This window comes from Brachypodium distachyon, chromosome 2, assembly GCF_000005505.3.
Source record: "Brachypodium distachyon strain Bd21 chromosome 2, Brachypodium_distachyon_v3.0, whole genome shotgun sequence".
Taxonomy (NCBI): Eukaryota; Viridiplantae; Streptophyta; class Magnoliopsida; order Poales; family Poaceae; genus Brachypodium; species Brachypodium distachyon.
Window position 1 is genome coordinate 1,099,745 of NC_016132.3, and position 25,106 is coordinate 1,124,850.

The 25,106-nt window shown below is 46.9% G+C and overlaps 4 protein-coding genes across 4 annotated transcripts; 3 read left to right on the forward strand and 1 right to left on the reverse strand.

Annotated features, from left to right (window-relative positions):
- Positions 1-536: 536 nt before the first annotated feature.
- On the forward strand, positions 537-1,404 carry LOC100832762. Its single transcript, XM_003567712.4, has one exon. It carries the CDS (start codon positions 703-705, stop codon positions 1,132-1,134), a length of 432 nt encoding a protein of 143 aa, XP_003567760.1. The 5' UTR covers positions 537-702; the 3' UTR covers positions 1,135-1,404.
- A 172-nt stretch (positions 1,405-1,576) lies between these two features.
- LOC100834790 (ABC transporter G family member 7) lies at positions 1,577-6,685 on the reverse strand. Its single transcript, XM_003567718.4, has 11 exons — positions 6,331-6,685; positions 5,806-5,996; positions 5,569-5,719; positions 5,112-5,244; positions 4,787-4,988; positions 3,930-4,206; positions 3,491-3,622; positions 2,802-3,022; positions 2,465-2,677; positions 2,298-2,382; positions 1,577-2,053 (listed from the first exon to the last, which is right to left on the reverse strand). The coding sequence occupies exons 1-11, from the start codon at positions 6,541-6,543 to the stop codon at positions 1,877-1,879; spliced, it is 1,995 nt and encodes a 664-aa protein (XP_003567766.1). The 5' UTR covers positions 6,544-6,685; the 3' UTR covers positions 1,577-1,876.
- Positions 6,686-7,746: 1,061 nt separating this feature from the next.
- Positions 7,747-11,746, forward strand: LOC100836553 (beta-glucuronosyltransferase GlcAT14A). Its single transcript, XM_003567723.4, has 4 exons — positions 7,747-8,599; positions 10,486-10,561; positions 10,631-10,746; positions 10,831-11,746. Exons 1-4 carry the CDS (start codon positions 8,098-8,100, stop codon positions 11,343-11,345), a joined length of 1,209 nt encoding a protein of 402 aa, XP_003567771.1. The 5' UTR covers positions 7,747-8,097; the 3' UTR covers positions 11,346-11,746.
- Positions 11,747-16,094: 4,348 nt separating this feature from the next.
- Positions 16,095-17,243, forward strand: LOC104582993. Its single transcript, XM_010234633.1, has 2 exons — positions 16,095-16,112; positions 16,656-17,243. The coding sequence occupies exons 1-2, from the start codon at positions 16,095-16,097 to the stop codon at positions 17,241-17,243; spliced, it is 606 nt and encodes a 201-aa protein (XP_010232935.1).
- Positions 17,244-25,106: the final 7,863 nt, after the last annotated feature.

Here is a 25,106-nt window from a genome sequence, read left to right on the forward strand (position 1 = left end):
ACCAGTTCGTATCTGAAAGCGTTTTTTCTTCTTCTTTCTTTCAAATCGTGATGAATTATGCAATCATAAACCACATGTTGTTGAGTGAGTCCCAGAATTCATATTCGGTCAATGCTAAGCCAGATTTAAGTTAGGAGCACCCGTTCGAGGACCTTTTCCGTGCAATTCTGTAATCGGCCGCCCACGCCTGCAGGCATTACTTCTAGTCCAACTTCATTTCAAAAGTCTATCGTTTTCTGACAGTCCCATGTAGTACAGTAGCATTTAATTCAATGATCCACAGTCGGCAATGCAGGTGTTAGTTGGAATAATCCACGGTCCTAACGAGGTGATTAACCGTCCATCTTCGTTTGCTGGATCCAAATTAATTAATTAACCGGCCAAAACCTGCCAGGAGTATCACCAATTAGTCTTCTCCCCACGTGGCGCCGCCTCATTGGCTGCAACGAGGACGCTTATCACGCGCATTCCCCGCTCTTGATTCCTCCCGAAGCATCCGCGTGAACAGAAGCCGCCCACCGGCCGTTGCCTATATAACGGACACAAATTTTGAACTGCATCTCAATTCAAACTTAATCCCCATTGCTTCGCTCTTCTTCTTCCTTCGATCCCTTTTACTCCTGCTAGCAACAGTACAACTCCTTCCCCGAACGATCAGAGAGATCACAGATTCGACATTTCTCGAGCCGATTCGACCAATCAATGTCTTTTTCTCCGTCTCTCTCGTTCCCGGCGACGCTGCTGCCGGTGAGGAGGCCTGCGGCGCCGGCGGCGGCCCGGAGTCGGACCCGGTGCGGCGCGGCGCCCGGGCCGCGGGACAGCCGGTACCACGGCGGCGCGCTGGTGGACTCGGGCATGGCGGTGCTGCGGCGGCGGATCCGGGAGGCGCGGATGGCGGAGACCAACTACGAGGCGCCGCCCGGGTGGGCCGGATGGGAGAAGCGCTACTACCCGGCTTACGTCTCCGACGTCTCCGCACTCGCCGGCGCGCTGCAGCTGCTCGCCATGGGCACCCGCCCCACCGTCGCCGCCGCCGTTGTCGCCGTACTGCTCGCCGGCGTCCCGGTCTCTGCTGCGGTCTTGCTGCATCATCTAGCGGTGGCGGCGGAGGCCGCTCTGCACCACGTTTCTTGACTGACTGGTTCGTTGATTTATTTATTCGCCGGCGATGTGTGCGGCTAATTCAATGCCTGCAATGTGTGTATAGTGTGACTGGTTCATTTGTTGGATATGTAATTCTTTGTGTTTTAGCTAATTCGGTTTAGTTCTTACACATTGTATAGAAAGGAATACTTATAATTTATCTTTGGAGCAGCAGTCGTCTGAAGTTGATGGCCAACATGTTTCATTTTGTTCTCCTGACAATCTTGTGCAAAATTAATCTATACAGACAAATTCGAGAAATTGTATTTGGCGCTGATCAGCGTGCTTGCGATATTTATTTCGCATTTTAGCTGCAAATGTTAATTTCAGTGGACTACTGAGTCCGGGGATTAAGGAGTAGCACCAAACAGTTGGTCATCTCAATTGACAATTCTCGTGCCACTTCAACAGAAGCAAACTGGATATTTTGTCAAAAGGTTTTAAGTAGCACCCGAGAATTGGATGACCAAACACTGGCAATCAGGGACCGAGAATACTTTCACAGACAAATAATTTGATGTATGGGATCAAGCCTAAAATACGAACAGGAACATAGCAGGTACTGCCAAGCCCCATACTTAAATTGGTACTGATTCCTTATTGGAAAAGGGGCATGTTTTGACGCTCCAGACGCAGAAAAAGAAAATTGATTACAAAAAAGGCGGGCTCAAACAAGTGTTCTGACTAAATATGGTACGTGGATTTAGTGCGATCTGTTGGCAAATCAGGACGCTTATTCAACTTGCTCCTTATTTTGATCTTCCTCGGAGGGCGGCAGGAGCTGCTGGTATTTTGGTCTGTTTTTCTTCAGAAGAAGGTAGGTCAGCCAGTACCAAAACATCAGGATCCTGCCCTGCGCAGCTAGTGTGTCGGCGATGCAAATTCCTCCCAGCGAAAATCTCTCCAGGGCCTGACACAAAGAAGGGTGGATCAAAACAAGGCCATTTTGTTCCAGCAGAAAGATATGAGAATGTGCATTAGCCTGACATACAGAAGTATCATTCTATTATCCTTAAGAGTATGATATGAGCCATTTCTTCATTTGCATACATCATTATTCAAATATCAACCATGATTAAACAATATTTCCTGATACTTGACGAGGTTCAATCATTCAAGGTCGTAAAACTGCCTTTTCACATGAATGGCCATACCTGTTCACCAGTTTGAATGTCGTAAGAATGCTGTTGCTCGAATTGCAGACCCTTGAACTCATTGATGCTAAGTCCTTGAAAGGCCCTGAAAATCAATGCCAAAGTACATTCAGATGTTAGCAGCCCCATAACCCTAGGAGCTAACTGTAGTATCACAAGAGTATTACCATCTGATAAGAGATGCCTTTGGGATCCAGCGAAATATGACAGGGGTATTATCAGGGTTAACATAGTATCCTCCAAAGACAATAAATACCGTCATAAGGGATGGCCCAAGAGCCATTGCAGCTTCAGTTGTAGGAGCGATTGCTCCAACAGTAAGACCCATGGCTGATGCCGCAAATGATTCAACAGTCACAATGCCACAGAACTTCGCAAATCTGAATATGTAGCATGAAACATTTGTTTAGATCACACATACGCGAAACAGTTTAAAATAATACCTTGTGGCATGCAATTGGTGCGACACAGCATCGCAAAATTTGATTTGAAGACAATACAGACCTAGAAATTGTAGGATGAAGTTTTGCCATTGGATAGAGAATGGATCCAAATATCAATGGAAATGCTGCTCCAATGGGAATCTCGGCCAACAACTTAGATGAGAGATATGGTCCTAGTGCATAAGAACCTTTTGCTCGTTCTCTGTCAACTATAGCTCGTTCTTTCGGGAAGACCCCCACTGTCTTTGTCAGCGCAGCCATTGCAGTGTTTATGGCAGCAACCTAACTCATAAGTTGCAAAGGAGAAAACCAACATCAGGAAATGCTCAAAGATTATTTAGAGAAGTTGCTTCTCGAGACAAAAATGGAAACAGTAACAAGGAAAATCAAATATCAGAAGAAAATGAGGGTGTTCCACAGATCGAGAATCTGAAGCGTGTATAATGTAGCAATTCAACTCAAGGAGTCATTACAGATGGACATATGGCCTAGTGGTGGGAGACGCACACTCATGCATGTTTAGTGGGATAGCACTAATGCCTACATTTAGCAGGGTCATGGTTACTCCAATATTTTCCTACTGGCCTGCGTTTAGCGTCGCAATGCTGACCCCAATATTTTTCCTAGCGTCTGTTGGGACTTGCACATATGTGTAGCTCTGTGCACATTGTGTATAGGTTGTCCCATGTCCGTCTTGTACTCCCAAAAGAAAAGAACTCAATGAATCATCAAAGATCCAATATATTGTACCTGAAGAAGTCCCATCCGGTCTTGTATGGAAGTTTGGGTTTTGCCCATTCGCCAGAACACTGATCCAAATATAATTGCTGATGCAACAGACATTCTTGCTCTCACTTTGTTTGTTGGTCCATCACGGAATGCCTGAAATACTTACCAGAATCAACCAATGACAGAGTGATAGTCAATCTTCAGCTATGCAACATTTAAATTTAGGCTCCCGCAATTTTTAATTTTAATTTTAGGCAACTAAGCACAGATATCTTGCATATACCCAAGCTAAGATGTGAACATATGCCAAATAACTAACCTAGCAGTTTTGAATTTTTGTTAGAATCAAGATCTTTATTTCTTGTTTACTTGTATGCTTCACAGAGCAGTTAGACATATTCACAATTTTTTTTTTGCTTGAAGCCGGAAGAACACAGTCAAACAAGCTTTAGTGACAAACCTGCATCCAAGCTCTCTTAAACAGCAGATGAAACTGTCTCCACCAACCACGTCTTCGCTTGGCAATGGATTTCTGAACAGGTTTGGCAGAAATTTCAGAGTCGTCTGCTTTTATGACTGGACTGTTGAATTCAGTAATCAAAACTTTATTAGTAAATTCATCAATGAGGTTCTCAATCCTTTTCTGTGATGACTGCACACTTTCTGCTGAGCTATAATCAGTGGAAATGAGATCAGCCAAGAACTCAGCAGGGTTCTCGTGATCTGGGCAGCGGTACCTGATGGAGTAATCAAACTCAAATTATTAGTAGTAATTGTACATGTACAGGTGCAAAATAAGCAGGACGAGATCTGGCTCAAAACTTAAGCAGTTAAAACTGGCATGGTAAATTATTCTAGCAAACAGAACCCAGTGTCCATTATTTCTAGCCTGGCAAATTTTGGATTTTAGGGCTGCACTAACAAGGATGAATATATGTGCACCAAGAACCTGAGTATGTAAACGACTAACCTATGCCTACTTATGTAACACTTATGATTAATAACTTGACGTAGTAACTTGTTACCACATAATGCTCACATGTTACCATATGTTACACTCCAGATAAATAATGCTAAAATTGTGATGCATTACCATAGCATGTTTATGACAAGGTGATCATGACACATTACTGTATCAAATACAAAGTGAGGGAGCTGCTTTGTTGTTACCAACTCCAATCCATGTCTAGGTTCAAATTAGCTCTGATCATCATACTACAGATTAAACAAGTTTAGTATACATCCAGTATATGAGAAATCACAATTCAGAGAACATCAAATGCTAAGAGTTAACAGAAATGATAATAGAATAACAACCCTAATGATGCAAAGTATGTTAGAGGTTCTTCCTTCGCAGGCCCCATGTATACGACTTCACCCTCTGACAATAGTACAATGTCATCAAACTTGCCGTAGACTGAACCTCTAGGCTGGTGTATAGAGCATATCACAGTGTGCCCATCTTCTGCAAGCTGTCTAAGAGTCTCCATGACCTTCTCTGCCTGGAATGCATCAAGGCCTAAAATAAAGTCACAAGCATATCCAAAGTTCAATAGTGTAATTTTTGGGAAATTACCGCAGCAACCCCTTAACCTTTATAAAATCAGGTAAATAAAAGAAACTGTAAAATCAGGTAAAGTACCAGTTGTAGGTTCATCCGCAAAGATGACTGAAGGACTAGCAATCAGTTCGCATGCAAGCGAGAGGCGCTTCTTTTCGCCACCACTTATTCCACGTACTTTTGCATCACCCACAATAGAATCAGCAGAGTTGACCTTTGAGCATTTGCAACAAAAAGAATAAATATACGATAATGGTACTATAGGAAGTAAATAAAATTGAATAGGGTGGCATATCAATCATGTAGATTCCCCACATCATCTGAAAAATCAGAACACATTTCTCACAAAAAATAAAAACTTAACACCCCACCCTTCTATTGATAAATCATCAATGGGTTCATGCCTAACATGTTCATTCAACTGATTTTCAGCAACACCAGTGCTTAAAAGCTCAAGTTGAGATCAAGCCAATAATGCATTGCACTAAAATCATCTGTTTAGTTTCCTCAGAACATTAAACTAAATGGTAGAACTTACCAACCCAAGGCGAAACAGAAGATCATCAACATATTTCTCCTTACTCTCGGGAGACATCGTGTCAGGAAGCTGAAGTTCAGCAGCGAGTGAGAGCGTTTCCCGCACCGTCAGCTGCGAAAAGAAAATGTCCTCTTGCCTCACAAAAGCAATCCTACAGAAGGAAACAATCATCAGATGTTGCTCTGCAAACCAGAGTAAAAATGTAATTAGACCCCATCTGGAACGATTATAGCTTACTTGTAACCGCTCTGCGACATAGGCCGGCCATTGACGTACAGATACCCAGAAAGGTGCAAGGAAGGCGATGCTGCAAGCTGCCCTGCTAGCACATTGAGCAGCGTTGTCTTGCCGGAGCCGGATGGCCCCATGAGTGCCAGCAGCCTTCCCGGTTTCGCCTCACCGGACAAATTCGACAGCAAAAACCTCGCCTGGTACAATCATGCAGCAAGTCATACACATCATCGAGTGTGGGTACTCTAAACGATTCAGACAAACTACTCTGTGCGCTAACTTAGACGACACAGAATTACGCAGCCTGTTCTGCAGTGTGCACTCACTGTCTGTCGAGTTCCACTGCCACATCGCGGGGTCAACCAGTCAATGGCCCCGGCAGGCTCCGTGTCAGTCACTCAGACTAGAAGTGCTAATTCACCAACATTCATGTATAACAAGAGAAACGAGAGGAATGCGAGGCTTCTCCGGACTCCGGGCTCGTGGCTCCGGCGAGAAAAGCAAAAGGTGACTGAAGATCGATTGACTCACCATGTCCCCGCGCTTGTTTCTGAGGGCGCAGGTGACGCGGTCCCACCGGATGGTCACCGGCCTCACGCCACCACTTCCCTCTCCGGCCTCCGCGTCGGTGCCGTCCTCGTCCTCCGCCGGCGGGAGCAGGGCGGGGCCGGGCCCCGCGACGGCGCGCACGAACAGCGCCGCGGCGAGCGCCGCCAGCAGCTGCCCCAGCCCCTTGACCTCCATCACCCGCCCGGCCGAGGAAGCCGATCGCTCCAGAAACCTTCGAGAAGGACGCGGAGTCAGTCCGGCGACGAGGAGTGAGGAGGGGGTTTAGGCTTAAGCCTTCTTCGTCTTCTTCCAGCTGGAGCTGTGTGGTGGTGGTTAGTTTGTTCACTTGTTGCGGCATCAGATGGGGGAAGAGAGCGTTGCAGACTAAAGTAGGCTACCGGGCCTCTTATCCATGGAGCCCAATACCGTATGTATCCATCCCATCGGGCCTTTGCATATATGTGGCTTGGGCCTAGGCCCACGTGGCGGCTCAGTAGCGAGAGCCCGTGACAGACAGAAACGGAAATGGGCAGTTCCGGATTGCGCGAGGCGAAGAGACAAGGCGCGTGATTCTGTGACGTCGATTTGAGGATAGCTTCAGAGACGTGGCCGTAGTGCTACGTATTAATGGCGCTTTGTCCCTTTGCCATGATCCAATTTTTAAAAAACATGCTAGTGCTACGGAAAAGGGGTGACGTGACGTAACGAAATTGGCCTGATAAAGAAAACTACTCCATGCTGCTAGGATTTGGTAGGAAAAGAAGAAACAGGATGGTCCAGTTTAGTGCTGCGCTGTGCTGAGAGAGCTGAGAGCAGTGGCAGCCAATGAAATATCAGATGGTTGGTACTAGTAGTACAGGTACTTGGTGGTGCAGGAGTTCTTTCCTCAGCTAATCTCCTAGCAAGTGCAAGAGAGAAGGGGTAGGCAGCAATGAAGGCGTATTGGTTACACTAAGCTAAGCTAAGTGACAAACACCAGCAGTTTAGAAGAACCAAGTGACACCGAAACCACCAGCAGTTCAAAAGTGATCCTTCGCTGACATTAGGGCCCAACGGAGGATAATCTCCCGAGTCCGAAACTGACACGTGGGCTAACCCCGTCCCACCTACCTACGCACCCATCTATCTTACCGCGTTCACTGACATCCATGGCCCAAAAGTCAGCGACGTGGTTCGTGGGTTAACCCATCCGACAAGTCCCCCTCTCCCCCTGACCAACGGGACCCACCCATCTCCTCCCACGCCCATCCTTCCCGCACTCTGTAGTATCTACCAACATCCCGCTGACTCTTGGGGTCCAGACTTCGTGGGGAAACATGTCAGCGGGAGCAGAATATCCCTCGTCGAGTTTTTAACCCCGCCCTGTGTTCCCGCTGGTACAAAGCGACAGGCGCTTCACGCTCTCTTCTTTCTCTCTCCGGAAATCCCCCTCTCCTCCGTGAAGGCGAGAGAGAGAGACAGAGAAACGTACCCGACGAGACAGTGCTGCTGCGCCTGCCTACCCCCACCCCCGATCTCGCCATTCCCCCGATGCGATCTCGCCTCCAAACCCTAATCCCCCCGCCGCTGCTGCTGCCCTCGCCGGATTCCCCCTAGCACGCGCGCCGGATGCGGCGCCGCTGACTGACCACGCGATCCCGTGGGGTGTGGCTAATCAAGCTCTTCGCTCCTGCTTGCTTGCTGCTGCTGTGCCCGAGCGTCCTGCTTGCTTTGCTGCTGCTGCTTGCGGAGGCCGGCGGGGAGGAGGCGATGGGGGCTGCGGACAAGTGGCTGCTCCCGCTCGTATCCGTCTCCTTCGTCTCGCTGATGCTCTTCCTCTCCGCGCTCTCGGGCTTCACGGCCTCCTCCGCGCTCTTCGCGCGCCTCCCGCCGCCCTCCTACGTGCGCCGGGGAGCCGCGGCGCCGCCGTCCTTCGCCTACCTCCTCGCGGGCGGGCGCGGGGACGGGCGGAGGCTCCTGCGGCTGCTGCTGGCCGTCTACCACCCCAGGAACCAGTACCTGCTCCACCTCTCCGCCGACGCGCCCGACTCCGAGCGCGCCGAGCTCGCCGCCGCCGTCGCGCGCTCCGCCCCCGCCGTGCGCGCCTTCGGGAACGTCGACGTCGTCGGCCGCCCCGCCGCGGGCACCCCGATGGGGTCCTCCGGCCTCGCCGCCACCCTCCGCGCCGCCGCCGCGCTGCTCCGGTTGGATTCCGAGTGGGACTGGTTCGTCACGCTCAACGCCGCCGATTACCCCCTTGTCACCCAGGACGGTAAGATTTCGAAATGTTTTGTCCCGTCCCCCCAAAATTAGCACGAAATTACTTTGGGGAAGATGCGTGGTCTTCTGCACTTCTCTGTCCGGATCTAACACAAATCTCTGCCGCATTTAATTTTGGTGTTTCCCGAAATCGCGTCTGGCTGTTTGGGAAGCGTTTTTTTGCTTCATTTGTCAAGTTGCAGAGAACCATCTTCGGTAGTTCGGTTCAGCTGTTGCTGTAGCCCCGAAACTAAAATCGTCTTCTGATGTTGATTTTTGTTTGTTTGTTTTCAAGTGTGTGTTGCTCAGTACTGTACTTCCTGTCCATTGTACATTTAGATGCATAATTATACTTGAGAGGACCGAGGCAAGGGGAAATTACCTTGTGTTTCTGCTGGTAGATTTAGTTGACTTGTGAGAGCCTGTTTGGAATGTTTTTAGCCACTAGGTACGAAAGCTGCCTTGACAGAAATATAGTAGTACTATACTAGTATATGGTTTGGTATCTTGCTGCCATCTTGTTTTCTTCAATTTCAGCAGTCCTGCCCCCTGTTGCCAAGCTCAAACCCACTGAATGACCTATCTATGTTCTTCTCGTCATATCTAATCTCCTCAATTCTGTCAACCATGAGCTATACAACTCTAGCTGTAGCTTTAATTGTTTCTGACATGTAGAAATCGGGGATTGTAGATGACATGTGACCAAATGCTAATTGACAACACCTAGCTGCACTTATATTTCATTTATGCCAAGTGTCTGGGGAAGTTATTTCTTGCAAATATGGGTGATCTTTTGGTGAAAATAGTTTAGTCATCAGACATTGCACATGATCAAATTCAATAAGCCATCAGTACAAGCCAGCTGACCACTTATGCTATCAGCTTTGTTTCCTGGGTGATGTTCATCTATGGCCTCTACCTTTAAGTCTCTTGTACCAATATGAGGAGCTTTCTCATGAAACTGCTTGCTGGGTTAGTTGAGTACCATGTTGTTACCTCTGTAATGGACTTGTCAGATCAAAAAAATACAAAATCTGCAGAAGCATAACATCGTCCAGTTGAGAAATGAATCTTGTGTGTTTCCTTGTGTCCAGAAATCCATGACTTGTGCATGAGGAAACCTTAAATTGTAAGCAAACATGACTGAGGGATCGGACAAAGAGACAACAGCCTAATTGAGTCCAGATAATACCCCCTTCTCATTTTGCTTTCGCTCAAACTTTCCAGGTCTTCCTCCCCATTTCCTAGCCTGAAATCCTCCCCCAAATCTTTGCATAAATGAACAGTCAATTGAAAGTGAAAATCATCTCTCATAGATTCATGACACACTGATGTGCAGGATTGTGCTGCTGTCACTCTACTTCTTTCCTTTTTCTTTTATTTTTATAAATAGGAGGCCTCACCCCTGGCAGTGAGAAAATTTTCGCAGCCTGTTGCTCTCTACTGACATATTTGTTCCTTAGCTTGATGTACTTAATACACTTTACCCTGTTATCTTTGCCGTAGTACAGCAAGTACCAAGTAGAATATATAATCACTATTTTCTTCATATACTCTGTTAGATCTAACGTTTTTTGTCCTGCTGAAAACGTGCGTAACATGCTACTCCCAATATCCATCTGTAGTCGTCAGATCTTGTTCCACTTGTCCTTCTTTCAATCTTTCTCTCCTAAGGGGGGCCACATTATTGATCTGTCTTTGGTTTTGATTATGTTCATGAAGTGGTTTCAACTTTCAAGAAACACCACATCGTCAATTTGGAGTTATTATAGTTTGACTCATAATGTTTACCTTTCCATTTGATGCTTTTCTCATGTGTATATGTATCTCAACCGACGAAGCTTGAGAGTTCTTGACTTTTCAGATACTTATGGTTTTTTATGTCGTCCCTTGTTGCAGACTTGATTCATGTCTTCTCCTCTGTGCCAAGGCACCTCAACTTCATTGATCACACTAGTGATATTGGATGGAAAGAGTATGTACTATCTGAACTTAGTAAGAATTTAGCTGCATTGGCATTAGTTTCACCAATATATCCTTGCAGATCTCAGAGAGTGCAGCCAGTCATAGTAGATGCTGGGATTTACTTGGCTGGGAGGAATCAGTTCTTCCAGGCCACTGAGAAACGGGCAACTCCAGATGGTTTCAAATTCTTCACAGGTATTTTGTCTTCCCTTGCACTCCATTGGCCTTTTCTTTCTCTATCAAATAGTTTCCCGCCTTATGTGTATCCAATTCTGGTAGGTTCGCCATGGGTCATTCTAAACCGGCGCTTTTTAGAGTATTGCATTTTTGGATGGGAGAACCTCCCTCGAACTCTTCTCATGTACTTCACAAACGTGATGCTGCCTCTGGAAGGGTATTTCCACTCAGTCGTATGCAACTCGGACTATCGCAATTCCACAGTGAACAATGACTTGCGGTATGTGGCGTGGGACGATCCGCCTCAGATGGAACCCCGTTTTCTAAACATGACACATTATGATGAGATAGTGGATAGTGGGCTGCCCTTTGCTAGGAAGTTTCAAGAGAATGAACATCTATTGGACAAGATTGATGAGAAAATACTCCGGCGTTGGCGTCACAGACCTGCTCCTGGTGCCTGGTGCACAGGCAGAAAGAGGTGGTTCAATGATCCATGTTCCCAGTGGAGCAACGTCAACATTGTAAGACCTGGACCCCAAGCTGAGAAGTTACAAAGATACATGAACCGGATCTTGGAAGAGTCAAAGTCAAGCAACAACTCGTGCACGCAATAGCAGCACTGAAGCGCGATGCCAGAGCTTTTCTCATTTTGCACAGAGTGGCTCTCCATACCCTCTCCAGAATTCCAGCATTTTCGCCTCCCGGAGCGAGCATTCTCGCAGCTGGGTTGTGTGCACAGGGCTAAGGCGAGAGATGTGGTTCATTCTTTCCAGAATTTTTTTTGGTAACTGCCATGGCTTCAAGGGCTCACCTGCAGCATTGTTGGGAAGCCAGGGGAGCTTCCGGTGGGGGATTTTACCCAGAGCTAGTAGGCAGTGTAATTAGTACTAGCAATCAGTTGAATGACTCGTGAGAATGTTAATAGAACTGATGGAATTTCTTGGTGCTTCCATACAGGATTGAGAAACAGAAACAGCAAAATATGAAGGGTGGGGAAATTTTGTTGGCCTTATAAGTTGCTGTTGTGGTGAATAGGTACAGATTTTTTCTTTTCTTGTTTCGTTCCTCTTGGTAAGTAAAAGCATCGAAGTGAATTTTGGAAAAGTAATAACAGGACAGAGGCGGCTACCTACCTGTTTACCGGCCTGCGGCTGCCGATAATCGCCGCCGTTCTGGACTCAGGCGGGCGCTCCACGGCGTGCAGCATGTTTTTTCCTGCGGCTAACTGAAGGGCCGGCCCATCTGAGCCGCTGGAGAGACAAATGGGCCAATCAGCAAAAGGATCGGAGTGCTGCAAGAGCTGTAACTGAAGGGCCGGCCCATCTGAGCAGCTTGAGAGACAAATGGGCCGATCAGCAAAAGGATCGGAGTATCTCTACGAGAATGTGCCATTTTGGGTTATGCTGGCCTGTTAGGTTATTTCTTTACGATATTATATCTGGGCCCGTTTCCCCGGCAGCTTTTTTCCTTTTCGTTTTTTGAACTGCTTGTCACTTCTTTTGGTTTGGACATTTGGATCCGTTGTTTTCTTTTAGTTTTGACCTTTTACTCTTTTTGCCGTTGGCACAATTCCTTCTTTTTGGCGGAGTGTTAGTTTTCTCAAAAGAGAGAAAAAAAGTGATTAAACGCATGTGCATAACTCTCAATACGTCATCGTTCTTAAGGACACATACTAGTGAGAATTCTTTCTATAATCTAACTTGATCCCCTAGGCCAATCGAGGACGCCCGTGAAAAGTTTTGTTTGGCTTTACGAAAAGTTTGCTTGGACTTATGAAGGGGTTGCTTAGAAAAGGTTGTTTAGATGTATAGTCTTGTGCACCGTGACTCTACATGCGCACTTACGCCCATGCTCGTGAAAATGTAATGGATGGAAGCCAAGGATGGAGGAAAACCCCATGAAAACCACCTTTGCAATGAAACTGGATCTATTTCGTGGACGAGGAAGTGGGTTGTGGCATCAGGTCCATGGAAAATGAGATGTTGCGTGGTGCAGGTGCAGGTGTCGAAGCATGGGAAAGTGGGTGAGTTGGGGGTCGTAGGAAACGAGAGGGTTGCGGCAGAGATTAGAGTTCTTATTAAAGTGGATATGTGAGTGGTTGTATTTTGCCACGGCTATGTAAGCATTTAAGGCTGCAAGAGCTGTAACCACGCAAAATTACTTGAGACCTGTCTAATCAATAAAAGTCCACATGCAATTTAACACATCCTAGTTCAACAATACCAAAACTAATTACACGCAGTTAGAATTAGTTTACCTTTCTTGTCCATTAGATCGCAATGCAGCGGTGGGTCCATAAACCTGCCTTTCTTCTTACTTCCCGTTGCCACCATCCGTCCTCCCTCCTCCCCCTCCACCACTATATCGCGTCGACATGCTGTATAATATTGATCCACAACCAATCTTATCATGCTCACGATTACGCCTTACTGCTCAGGCAATGACAACCCCCTTTCCCCCAACAATTGGCCATCCCTCTATAGGGAGATCATATATGTTCTTCTCCGGCGACGATGAGCACCACTGCCGAATCTAACTTCCGGGCAAGGTCAACCTCACTCATTCGCTTTTGTTGCCGCTCCCACACTTGACTATAGCTTCCTCCCATAACTGTTAAACCATGTGGCAAGGTTATCATCCTCAGCCCCACGTAGCATCCGCCGTCCAGCAAGAAGAACCACCCCCCGGCCCTCCACCCACCCAACACCCCCACGAACCCCACGGTAAGAAAGACCCCGCACCTCACTATATATGCTCCATCTAGCACAAGTCGTTCTCCACACTCCTCCCAATAAACCTATTATTATTGCCGGAAAAAGAGAAATATCCGGCACACATGCTCAAGAGGAGGAGGACGCTGATGTTCTTGGCGGTGCCTCAGGAGCTGCTGCTGCTGCTGACACACGTGCATTGCCAGGCAGTAGTAGTACTGAGGAGAAGACAGGCCAGCAAATTCAGTCTGCCGCTGCTGCTACAAATAATTGATTTTTTCCCTTGATATATAAGTGAATTTTTGGCAGTTTTGGCTTATGACTTGCTGTCAGATCAATGCCTTGCCTTGTTTAGGTTGATCATTATCAATATCAGCAATTTGACGGCTGATTGTACCTGATCCCGCCGATTAGAAAACAGTTGTTAAGGCATGCGACATTTTTATCGGCTCTGGTAGATTCCGGACCTCAAAATTCCAATTTCAATAAAAGTTCACAATGGCATCAATTTCATATCAATTGACTATTATTCTTTTGAGTATTCCATTAACACATATCATTCTTCCATTGATATATCATCGAAACTTTGTTGATATATAAATGAGGTTTCATTGGAATATATTACTTCTTTGATATGTCATCGAAAATGCAATATCAATGATATTTTTAAAATATAATTACTAATTTATTAATAGATATGTGAGTGCACTGACTTCAGTAGGCACCGCCCGGGGACCTTTTTTTTAACAGTAAAGCGAGCTAGCTTTATTACTTGGAGAATATGGGGATTACACTCTTTGTTCAGCAGAACTGAGATCTCCGACAGGGTTTGAAGAACCCACTCAGCAGATCTAGTTCCCATTCCAAATTTAGAAAGTTCATGCTCTACCCTATTACATTCTCTCTTTACATGGTGTACCCGCACACTTTAGATACATGTCAATCCGGTCCTGATGTCCTCAATGACCGAAGCCCATATGATATTGATAGCGGTGATAACTCTTCCAGATTGTCAGCCTCCTATATGATGATTATATGGATTTGTTCCACTGCTATTTTCACACCGATCGACTGAACATGCTTCTGCTTCAGGTACTACTCCTCAGCTAGACCATGGGAGGTTCTGGTACTTCCGCGGTAGTCCCGGAAAATGGCCCCAATGCTCGCCTGTCCCGTGTTATCTACATGATCAGCTGTATCCACGTTCACCTTTCCCCAGTACCCCGGGGCTTCTGTGCAGCGTGTCCCTGTGGTGTCCTTCTGTTGAGTCTGTAGGATCGAGAGTTGCCAAGATTTCTCCTTTCCCCTTCCTGTTGTCACGATATTGCCGGATTAGTGCAGCAAGAAGGATACGGTCAGGCGTTGTTGCTTGTCCTTTGCGCTTTACGATGTCATTCCTCAGGTTCCAGCATCTCCAAAAATAACAATTGGAAATGGCCTCAGGTCTCCTAGGACAGCGAGTCCATCTTTTGTCTTTTTTTGCGAGAAGAGTCCATCCATATCGGAAAGACAGAAACCAACATGAATATCTCTTCTTTGGCTTTCGCTTTCAATGAAATTTCAAAAATTAAGTGGTTTCGGTGGGACCCGAAATAATTCTCTTTCATTCAAAATAATCCAATAATTTCAGTAATACACAAAAGTTCAAATTAATTTCAAACATTTTTGTCGAAATTCTCAAATTTGGTTGATTTTAATTTTGTCAATTTCATTTGGGAATTTTGGTCATTTGGCTAAAGAAAATCGAAATGACTGAAATTCACTTATTTCCGAAACGAAAGTGAAAACTATTCTCATAAGGCTCTTGCATGAGTGCATTGGACACTGTCGCGTGATATCCGTTCTCCGGCGCCTGAAGACATACCGGGCATACATCCGTATGCTCCAGTATTTTATGTTTAAGATTATTTTACGTGTAAGATTTTGCAATGTCACGCATGAGTCAGTTGTGGGAGAGCTTTCGTTAAAAAATTCGGACCTTAGGCCGTGACAGGGTCTTATAGAGTTGGTTCCAGATCTTCCTCTCACCACTTGGAGCAGTGCTCGATGCACTCACTCGCGAGCTCCATGGTGAGCATGCCCACACTGATCTTGTATGCGCTAAGGAATGAGAACATTCCGTTCTTGTGCCGCGCCAGGAAGTCTCCTATCTGTCTCATCGGAATCCCCATCTTCAACAATGATTCGGACTCCCACCGGACAAACTCGCTAGACAACATTTCGCCGGATTAGTAAGTCTCCCGGTGCAGCTTGCCCCCTGCCATATACAACAGAGACAACCGCGCCCAACACGACAGGCCGAAGCCGTGCCCAACTCGACGCCATCGTCCCATATGAACTAGCTCGGATAGGTTGACATACTACGACTGAATCTCATCGGCCACAACAACCGCTGGCCGACTACGACTCAACTCCGAAACAAATTTCTTCTGCTGATGCTAAATGGAAAAGACTCAAACGATTAACCCCCACCAACCCCAATTATGGTAACCCACCTGTGGCCCGTCATACACTCAATCGAGCACTACAAGTAGTCTTTCTCCACCCTATACCCTCCCAATAATCCTATTTACCGGGAAAAAGAAAAGAAAAACATTCTCGGGCTGTTTCCCTGATCTCACGGGTCAACGGGATACTCGCCAGATCCAGACCATGGGCAGCACGGACAAGGTACGCACGTCTCGATCCATGCATATTTTCTCTGATTCACCGTCTAGTTTGCAATTCTCGGTGGAGTGTAGTGTATTCGTAGCTAGGTACTCGTATCTCTGTCAGATCCGTACATTCCCCTTTAGTTTACTGGCTAAGCTATCGAGATTTAGCACGCGCAGAGTGTACCTTGTGTAGAAAATTGCTCTCGTATCGTAGATTCGTATGCATATCTCCGTCAGATCTGGTAGGTCCGTAGAAAATTGCTCTAGTATCGTAGACGCCCTAAGAGCTATCGAGATTCAGATGGGGAACTGTTGTAGCGCGTGCGCGTGTTCATGGCGAACGGCGCCGGAATTGCCCTAGCTAGGAGGGTGGGCGTCCGTGGGAGGCGCCGGATTTTCCTGTAGAAGAAGAGGCCGGAGAAGGCGGCGCCGGGAGAGGGTGCCGCTGGGCCGGGTCTGGTGAGGAGATTTTAGGGTTTGGACTCTGGGCCGAAAAATTATAACTTTGTCTTGGTCGATCTATTCTGAATTTTACTTTCCGTTTTGTTTTCTGGGACAGGAGGCCGACGACGCTACGAGTGATGTGGAGTCGACGGAGGAGGAGTGCTCATGCCCGGAGCCCGAATGCGCGTTCGAGGGCGGCCCAACGCCGGTGCTCGAGCACTTGGAAGACGCCCACGCGCGGCCCATCGACGACGTGAAGTACGGTCAGCCATGGAACTTCATGCTGCCACTCTCCCGGCCATGGCACGTCGCCACCGGGCTCGGGGAAGACGACGGCACCGGCTTCTTCGTCACACAGAAGGCGGCCGAGCCCGGCGGCGGCATGTCCACGGGCGCCGTGTCGCTGATCTGCGTCAGGGATGCTGCCCGCACGGGGCCGCGGCCGCTGTACCGGTGCAAGATGACATTGGAGTCACTCAGAGGGGACAAGAAGAAGAAGAACAGGGTCACTACTCAGGCCTCGGTCTGCGACAGGATGCACCTGGAGGTGCCTCAGGAGATGATGCTGGCTCGCGAAACGCTGGCGGTCAGCATCGAAATTGAGAAGTTTCTGCCTGGTGCTGACACACATGGTGACAATGCAAGCGGGTCGGTGCCCAGGCCCAAGAGGACGAGGAAGCTGCCGGCTAGGCTTAAAAGCTGAGACTGGGTTTAGTAGCGAGACCCTTGTAATTTCTTTGCTTTGTTACCTAGCTAGGTTGCTGGCTTCTTTTAATAATTTTTCTTCCGACATATGAACCAAAGTGGACGGGAGGGATCGAGCTTACCGAAACAAGATATTCCATTGTTGAACTTGTGATGAATTCGAAGTTAGATCGATCTTGGATCTTACAGATGCATGTAGGGACGAAGATCGAAGAGAATCCATGGAAATTTTAATTGAACAATTTTGTCGCAGGGATCGATCTTTTGCATGTTTTGGCTTATTACCGGTCAACTACCAGCTCTATGTCTTGCTTAGGTTTGATCATTTGACAAGATCAGCAATTTTCACGGTTGATTGTACTGCCGCCGGTTAGAAAACAATGGCTAAGGGACGACGCAACACTTTTACCAATAAAAAAAATTTAGTTTCAATAAAATTTCAGTATGATATCAATTTCAAATTAATTGAGTATTTTTTGAAATATTATTCCGTTAACATACTGCATCATTATTCCATTGGTATACGATTGAATTTCGTTGATATATAAGTGAAATTTTGTTAGTACTCTTGTTTCCCTCTTTCTTTTCTTTATCTCTGCACACTGGATGCTAGTAATGGGAAACGTCGCCCTTAACTCGAGGCAGCGAGCTGCTACAGTGATGAAGATGTCGCCGTAGGTCGCTAAGGACGGACGGGTCGCCGGAGATGGAGGACGGGAGGAGTCGCCCGTGGCAAAGCGAGCGATTAGTTTTTTATTTTATTTTTGTGGAAAAGGAAAAGCAGACGAGGTAAAAGAAACCAAAGTTCGGAGCAATGCGACGAGTGACGAGGGATTTGACAAGCCGACGAAAAGGGTAAAGGGATCGGAACCTTACGTAGTTTTTAGATAGGTACAGATTAAAGATGAGAGAACTGGATAATTTGAGTGGTTGTATTTTTCCATGGTTATATAAGCATTTAAGGATTAATTTAGTACTGTGATGTGCTTTCCCAAAAAAACTTCTAACCACTTATGGATATAATCTCTCCGTCCCATATTAAGTGTCGAAATATTACATGTATCTAGATGCGTTGTAGTGTGTAGATATGTTCATATCTAGAAAAATTTGAGGCACTTGATATGGGCAGAGGGAGTATGTGTTAGCAAGGGTAGCAACAAAATCTTGAGACTAATCCGAACAAGCATCCACAATTTAACACATCCCATTTCAAAGAAAGAAATTAACTACATGTAGTTAGAATTTACTTTACAATTTTGAAAACAACAGTGACTGGTTGGTCCATTGGATCGAAATCTAACAGCAGGCCTATAAACTGTTAGATCAAACGTAGTTCCTGCAACTTAGCGTGAGCCTTTACACGCAATCAAGCAAGGAAAAACTAGGATTTCAGTGGAGAGGTTTCCTGCCGCAATAACCTGCAGCGTTTTCTGTCTGCTTTTTTGATTTATATAGGCTTGCGCCTGACCCGCGTCCAACACGACATGAATCCACGTCCAATACCACGCTACCCCAGATCATAGGCGATCTGAGTTTAAAACGGACTCAAAGAAAAGACCTAATGCAATACGGTTTGATTCCCGTACGCGACCTGGACTCAGGAGACCTTATACTACGGTGTCCTGATTACAATCGAAGACTCTAAAAACGAATTAAACAATTCTATGATGCACCGACTGCTTAGATCAACAATCACCCCCCTAAGCTGCGTGTGCTTCACTTCTTGCAATCATGCCGATCTTGTTCTCATCTCGAGAAATTTCATCCTTCCCAGTGGCTTTGTAAGGATGTCGGCCATCTGGTCTTCGGTTCTCACATATTCAACTTCTATCTTCCCATCTTCCACCTGCTCTCTTATATAATGAAACCGTGTTTCAATATGTTTACTTCTATCATGATGCACCGGATTCTTACACAAAGAGATTGTGGATTTGTTGTCAATCTTCAAGATTATCTTCCTTGGTTCACGATTGAGGAGATCACTGAGGAGACGCTCCAACCATACCCCTTGACAAGCTGCGGACGCTGCTGCTATGTATTCGACTTCACAAGATGAAAGGGCAACTACCTTTTGCTTCTGCGACAACCAGCTGACAATGTTTCCATCAAAGAAAAATGCCACCCCAGTTGTGCTTTTACGATCATCGACATCTCCTGCCATATCACTGTCGCTAAACCCTTCCATCCGATCAGCTTCTTTCTTTCTTCTTGCATAGTAGCAGCCTTGATCAATTGGTCCCTGCACGTACCTCAATATGTGCTTCACCGCATTCATGTGTTCTGCAGTTGGGGATTCCATGAAGCGACTCACAATGCCAACGGCATAGGCCAAATCTGGCCTAGTATTCACCAAATATCTCAAGCTACCAACAAGGCTCCTGTACATGGTTTGATCAACCAATGGTGAATCGCTTTGCTTACTTAATTTCAGCTTGGCTTCCATCGGTGCTTGTGTGGAGTTGCAATCTTCCATGCCTGACACTTCAAGAATTTTTCTAGCATAAGCTTCTTGTCCAATGAATATTCCTCCTGGTACTTGTAACACTTCAATACCAAGATAATAGCTGAGCAGCCGCCCCAAGTCACTCATACTAAATAAATCCTTCATCTGTTTCTTAAACTTTGCAATCTCCACCTCGCTTGCCCCTGTGATCACAAGATCATCCACATATACACCCACAAGTAGACGAGTTTTCCCTTCTCCTCTTTTATACACAGCATGTTCAAGCTGACTTCTCTCAAAACCTATTGACAACAATGTTTTGTCCAATTTGGCATTCCATGCCCGTGGGGCTTGACGAAGTCCATATAGTGCTTTGTGCAACCTGTACACCTTATGCTCGCTGCCATCTTCAACAAATCCAGGAGGTTGGCTCACATAAACTTCTTCTTGCAATTCACCATTCAAAAATGCAGATTTCACATCCATGTAATGCAACTTCCAACCCTCATGTGCAGCTAGAGCAATCAACAATAGCACGGTTTCCATCCTCGCAACTGGAGCAAATAGTTCATCAAAATCAATGCCTTGTTTCTGGACATAACCTTTAGCAACCAAACGTGCTTTATACTTCACCAAGTTTCCTTCTGAGTCCTTTTTTACTTTAAAGACCCACTTAAGCCCAATAGCTTGATGCCCAGCAGGAAGTGTCACCAAACTCCAAGTCTTGTTCTCTCGAATTGAGTTCATCTCTTCAGACATGGCCTGCTGCCAGCATGCCTCCGATTCTGCATCTTCAAATGTCGCTGGTTCCTCAGCCTCGAGGAGACAACGACGGCCTTTCAGTGGCCTGCGTCTAGCCGGTTTTGCAGTTACCGGTTTGGTCCTCTTGTAAATATCCTTCAGAGGTCGAAGACGTTCAGGAGTTGATCGTCGAACACGTACTGGAGGCGCTGAGGCCTCCACTTCATCGTCGGAGTCACTGGACGTGCCATCATCTGCTCCTTACATGGCACGCTCCTCAGCTTCTCTCCTTGCCGCTGCAGCTTTTTCTGCCGCGGCAGATTTACTTCCTGCCGCGGTAGAGGCTTCTCCTGCCTCACTTCCTGCGGCGGTAGACACCTTGCTTCCTCACTGATTCTCCCTGAATCCTCCCGTCCGGGTGCTGTGCTTTGCACCGACGGTGTGGGAGGCGCCTCTTGATCGTTGTTGTGGTCATGATTATGACCAGCATCATGACCTGCATCAACAACACGATCATAGGTAATATGAAATACTTCATCATACCTTACTTGGTTTGGATCATCGATCGCATCCCAGTTCCACTTCTTGTTTTCTTCAAATATCACATCACGAGAGACGACCACCTTCTTTGTCATAGGATTATATACTCGATATGCCTTCGAGTTGGTCTCGTACCCGATCATCACCATCGGTGTACTTCTATCGTCAAGCTTCGCGACATGTCCAGTCATGGTCTTCACATGCGCAATACTGCCGAACGTGCAAAGATGTCCCACTTCAGGTTTTCTTCCGCACCAAGCTTCATAAGGGGTCATGCCGTTCACACTCTTGGTTGGCGATCTGTTCAGCAAGTACACGGCCGTTGATACGGCCTCGCCCCAGAAACGTCCCGGTAAGTCTTTACTCTTCAACATACTCCGGGCCATGGCGACAATAGTTTGATTTCTTCTTTCTACCACGCCGTTTTGTTGGGGCAAATAAGGCGCTGTGAGATACCTCTTAATTCCATGCGCTTCGCAGTAAGCATTGAACTCATTTGAAGTGAATTCAACCCCCCCCCCCCGATCCGTTCGGAAGGCTTTTACTTTTGCTTCTGCTTCAACTTCTGCTGCTTTCTTGATTCTTTTAAACGCTTCCAAGGCTTGGTCCTTGCTCGTCAGTAAGGCCAACCACATGTATCTGCTAAAATCATCAACAACCAGCAGAAAGTATCTATTGCCTGCTGCCGTAGGTGGAGAGATGGGACCGCAAAGATCGCCATGTATCATCTCAAGCACCTTAATAGCACGGTAGCTGGACTCTCGTGGGAACGGTGCACGCATCTGCTTTCCCACAAGACACACATCGCATATCTGCTCCACATGTTCAATATATGGGAGCCCTCGGACCATATCCTTCTGACCGAGTTGACGAAGAGCATGAAAATTCAAGTGCCCGTATCGTGCATGCCACTTCCATGCTTCTTCTTCTATCTTTGCGATGAGACACACCGGATCACAGTGCTCCAAATTCAGTACATAGAGCCGGTTCTTGGCCCGCCTAACACGAACCAGCAACTGTCTTTGACGGTCATAGACAAGCATGTCTCCATCTTCAAGTACTATCTTGCATCCCCTCTCCGTGAGTTGACCAAGACTAATTATGTTGCTTGTCAGTCGGGGAATATAGTAAACATCTGTCAATGCCTTGTGTTCTCCCGTCTTCGTCTCAAACAACACCGTGCCCCGTCCACAGATTCGCACCATGGTTCCATCACCAAACTTCACCGTTCCACCAACGCCGGTGTTCAACTCTGAAAATTGAGCTCGACAGCCAGTCATGTGATTGCTAGCGCCCGAGTCTAGATACCAAGAATTGGCATCGTTCTTCACCCGATCCTTCCGATGAAGATGTACTTTCTTTTCCACAAGCTTCACCGTTTCTGTCACAAACTGCTGTTCCGGCACGTACTGTGCGGACGCGCGCTGCTGTACATCCTCCTGCAGCTCACAAATCTCAAGCATCAGAAGTGCAGGTTCATCATCATGATCTTCCCTTGCATATACGCTGTTTCTTTCGGCGGTTTTCTGCACTCTGACTTGAAGTGGCCGTAGATGCCACAATTGTGGCACCTAATCCTCTTTCGATCAAATTTTGGTTTAGGTTTTGTGGAGTTGTTTTCCTGGGCGCCTTGGCCCTTCTTTGCCTCTGCTGTTCCAGGGCGCTTCTCCTTCTTTACTCCACTTCCAGATCCTCCGGCTTCAACTTGCTTGGACTTGCTATTCATGCTCATCCATTGAGCTTTCGTGAGCATGAGCTGCTCACTTTCCTTCGCGTCGCCGAGGCAGACACCAACCCGTTCGTCGTGTGCTTTAAATCTACCAACGAGATCTTCCATCGTGAGTGTTTTGAGGTCAACACACTGCTCAATCGACGGACTATATGGATGTAACGAGGAGGTGCTGCCCGCAGGAAACGCCGCACCAGTGAAGCATCCTCGATCTTTTCCCCCAATTCACGTATGGAAGTTACTAGGGTTGCCACTCTCGCGGCGAATCCGTCGACCGTCTCGCTATCATTCATCTTCAAGCTTTCATAGTGCCTCATAAGCGTTTGCAGATTTGCCTCTCTGACACGCTCATGGCCTTGATGCAACGTCTTGATTGTTGCGCAAGCTTCTTTGGCTGAGCCTTTTCCGGCCAGGTGACCAAGTACATCTCTCGGTACCGCCGAGTAGATCGCGGACAGCGCCTGACGATCCTTCCGGTACTGGGCTCCGCCCTTGGTATACAGTGGACCGCCCGGGTCGACTGCATCCCAGAGCTCTTGCGCCTCCAATGCGCAGGTCATCTTCATCACCCACATGGCATAGTCACTGCGATCTAGGCGAGGGTAAGTCGCCGACGTCGATTCCTTTGACGCGCCTCCTGCTGCACCATCCGTCATGATCAGCCGATTCCTGGAGATCAAAACGAAGCTCTGATACCACTTGTTAGATCAGACGTAGTTCCTACAACTTAGCGTGAGCCTTTACACGCAATCAAGCAAGGAAAAACTAGGGTTTTGGTGGAGAGGATTCCTGCCGCAATAACCTGCAGCGTTTTCTGTTTGCTTCTTTGATTTATATAGGCTTGCGCCTGACCCGCATCCAAGACAGCGTGAATCCACGTCCAACACGATGCTAGCCCAGATCACAATCGATCTGAGTTTAAAACGGACTCAAAGAAAAGACCTAATGCAATACGGTTTGATTCCCGTAAGCGACCTGGACTCAGGAGACCTTATACTACGGTGTCCTGATTACAATCGAAGACTCTAAAAGCGAATTAAACAATTCTATGATGCACCGGCTGCTTAGATCAACATAAACCCGTCTTTCTTCTCCCTTCAAACTTCCACTCGTCTTCTTACTTCCCGCTCCCACCATATGTCCTCCCTCCTCCCCTCCGCCACTATCGTCAACCCGTCGTTGTTGGCGCACCGATGTGGAGCTTGATGCTGATCAGCGCGCCGCCAGTGACGTGGACCGCTCGTGTGGCCGGGCAGCGCCCAGATGCACGGCGACGTTAGGACGCTGGAGTAGGACCCCGGGTAGGGATGCCATCGCATACCAGGCGGTGCACGGCGGGGTGGGGTAGCTGTGTCCCACGGAAATAGCCTGACAGACACTGGATCCAAAGAAGACCTGCCCAGATCTGGCCATGGAGCACCAGACGAGGACGAGCTCGAGCAGTGGATGCCGGATCTGGATCCTGCACCAAGACAGAGGAGCAAGGACCCCGCTGCCATGACTTCCCCGGCGATTCGCATTGGAAATGGAGCAGGAGCCCCGTCGCCACCCTCCTGGTTTCTTGCACGGTTGCCAGCAGCCTTCTCCCGGGGCGCCAAGGGGAAACCAGTGGAGGGAGGCGGCGCTAGGTTTGAACCCTAGTCGCCCTCGGGACAATGACGCAAGACCGTACTATCTAAACTTAGTAAGATTTAATTGCATTGGCATTAGTCTCACCAATACATTGGTTGCAGATCTCAGAGAGTGCAGCCAGTCATGGTAGATGCTGGGATATACTTGGCTGGGAGGTCCAAATGTTGGAGGTCTAGTCCCTCATTTACTTGATGTGGTGTTGAAACGCGGGTAAGTGGGTGGACAGTTGTAGGAAAAGATGGGGTTACGGACAACAATATTTCAATTCATTAACATATATCATCATTATTCCATTGGTATATCATTGAAATTTCGTTGATATATAAGTGAAATCTTGATAATTTTGGCTTATGACCGGCTCTTCAGCTCTATGCCTTGACTTGCTTAGATAGATCATTAACAATATCGACAATTTGATGGTTGATTGTACCTGATCGATCCTGCCAGTTAGAAAAATATTGTTGAGGGACGCAACATTTTTATCGGCTCTAGTAGATACTGGACCTTAAAATTTCAATATCAATAAAATTAAGTTCAAAATGGCATATCAATTGACTATTTTTTTTTGAGTATTCCGTAACATATCATTCTTCCATTGATTTATCATTGAATTTTGCTGATATACAAATGAGGGTTTCATTGGAATATATTACTTCATTGATATTTAAAAAAATATAATTACTATTTTATTAATAGATATGTGTGCCTGGCTGATCAGTAGGCACCTGCCGGAGGCCCTTTTTTTTCACAGTAAAGCGAGCTAGCTTTATTACTTG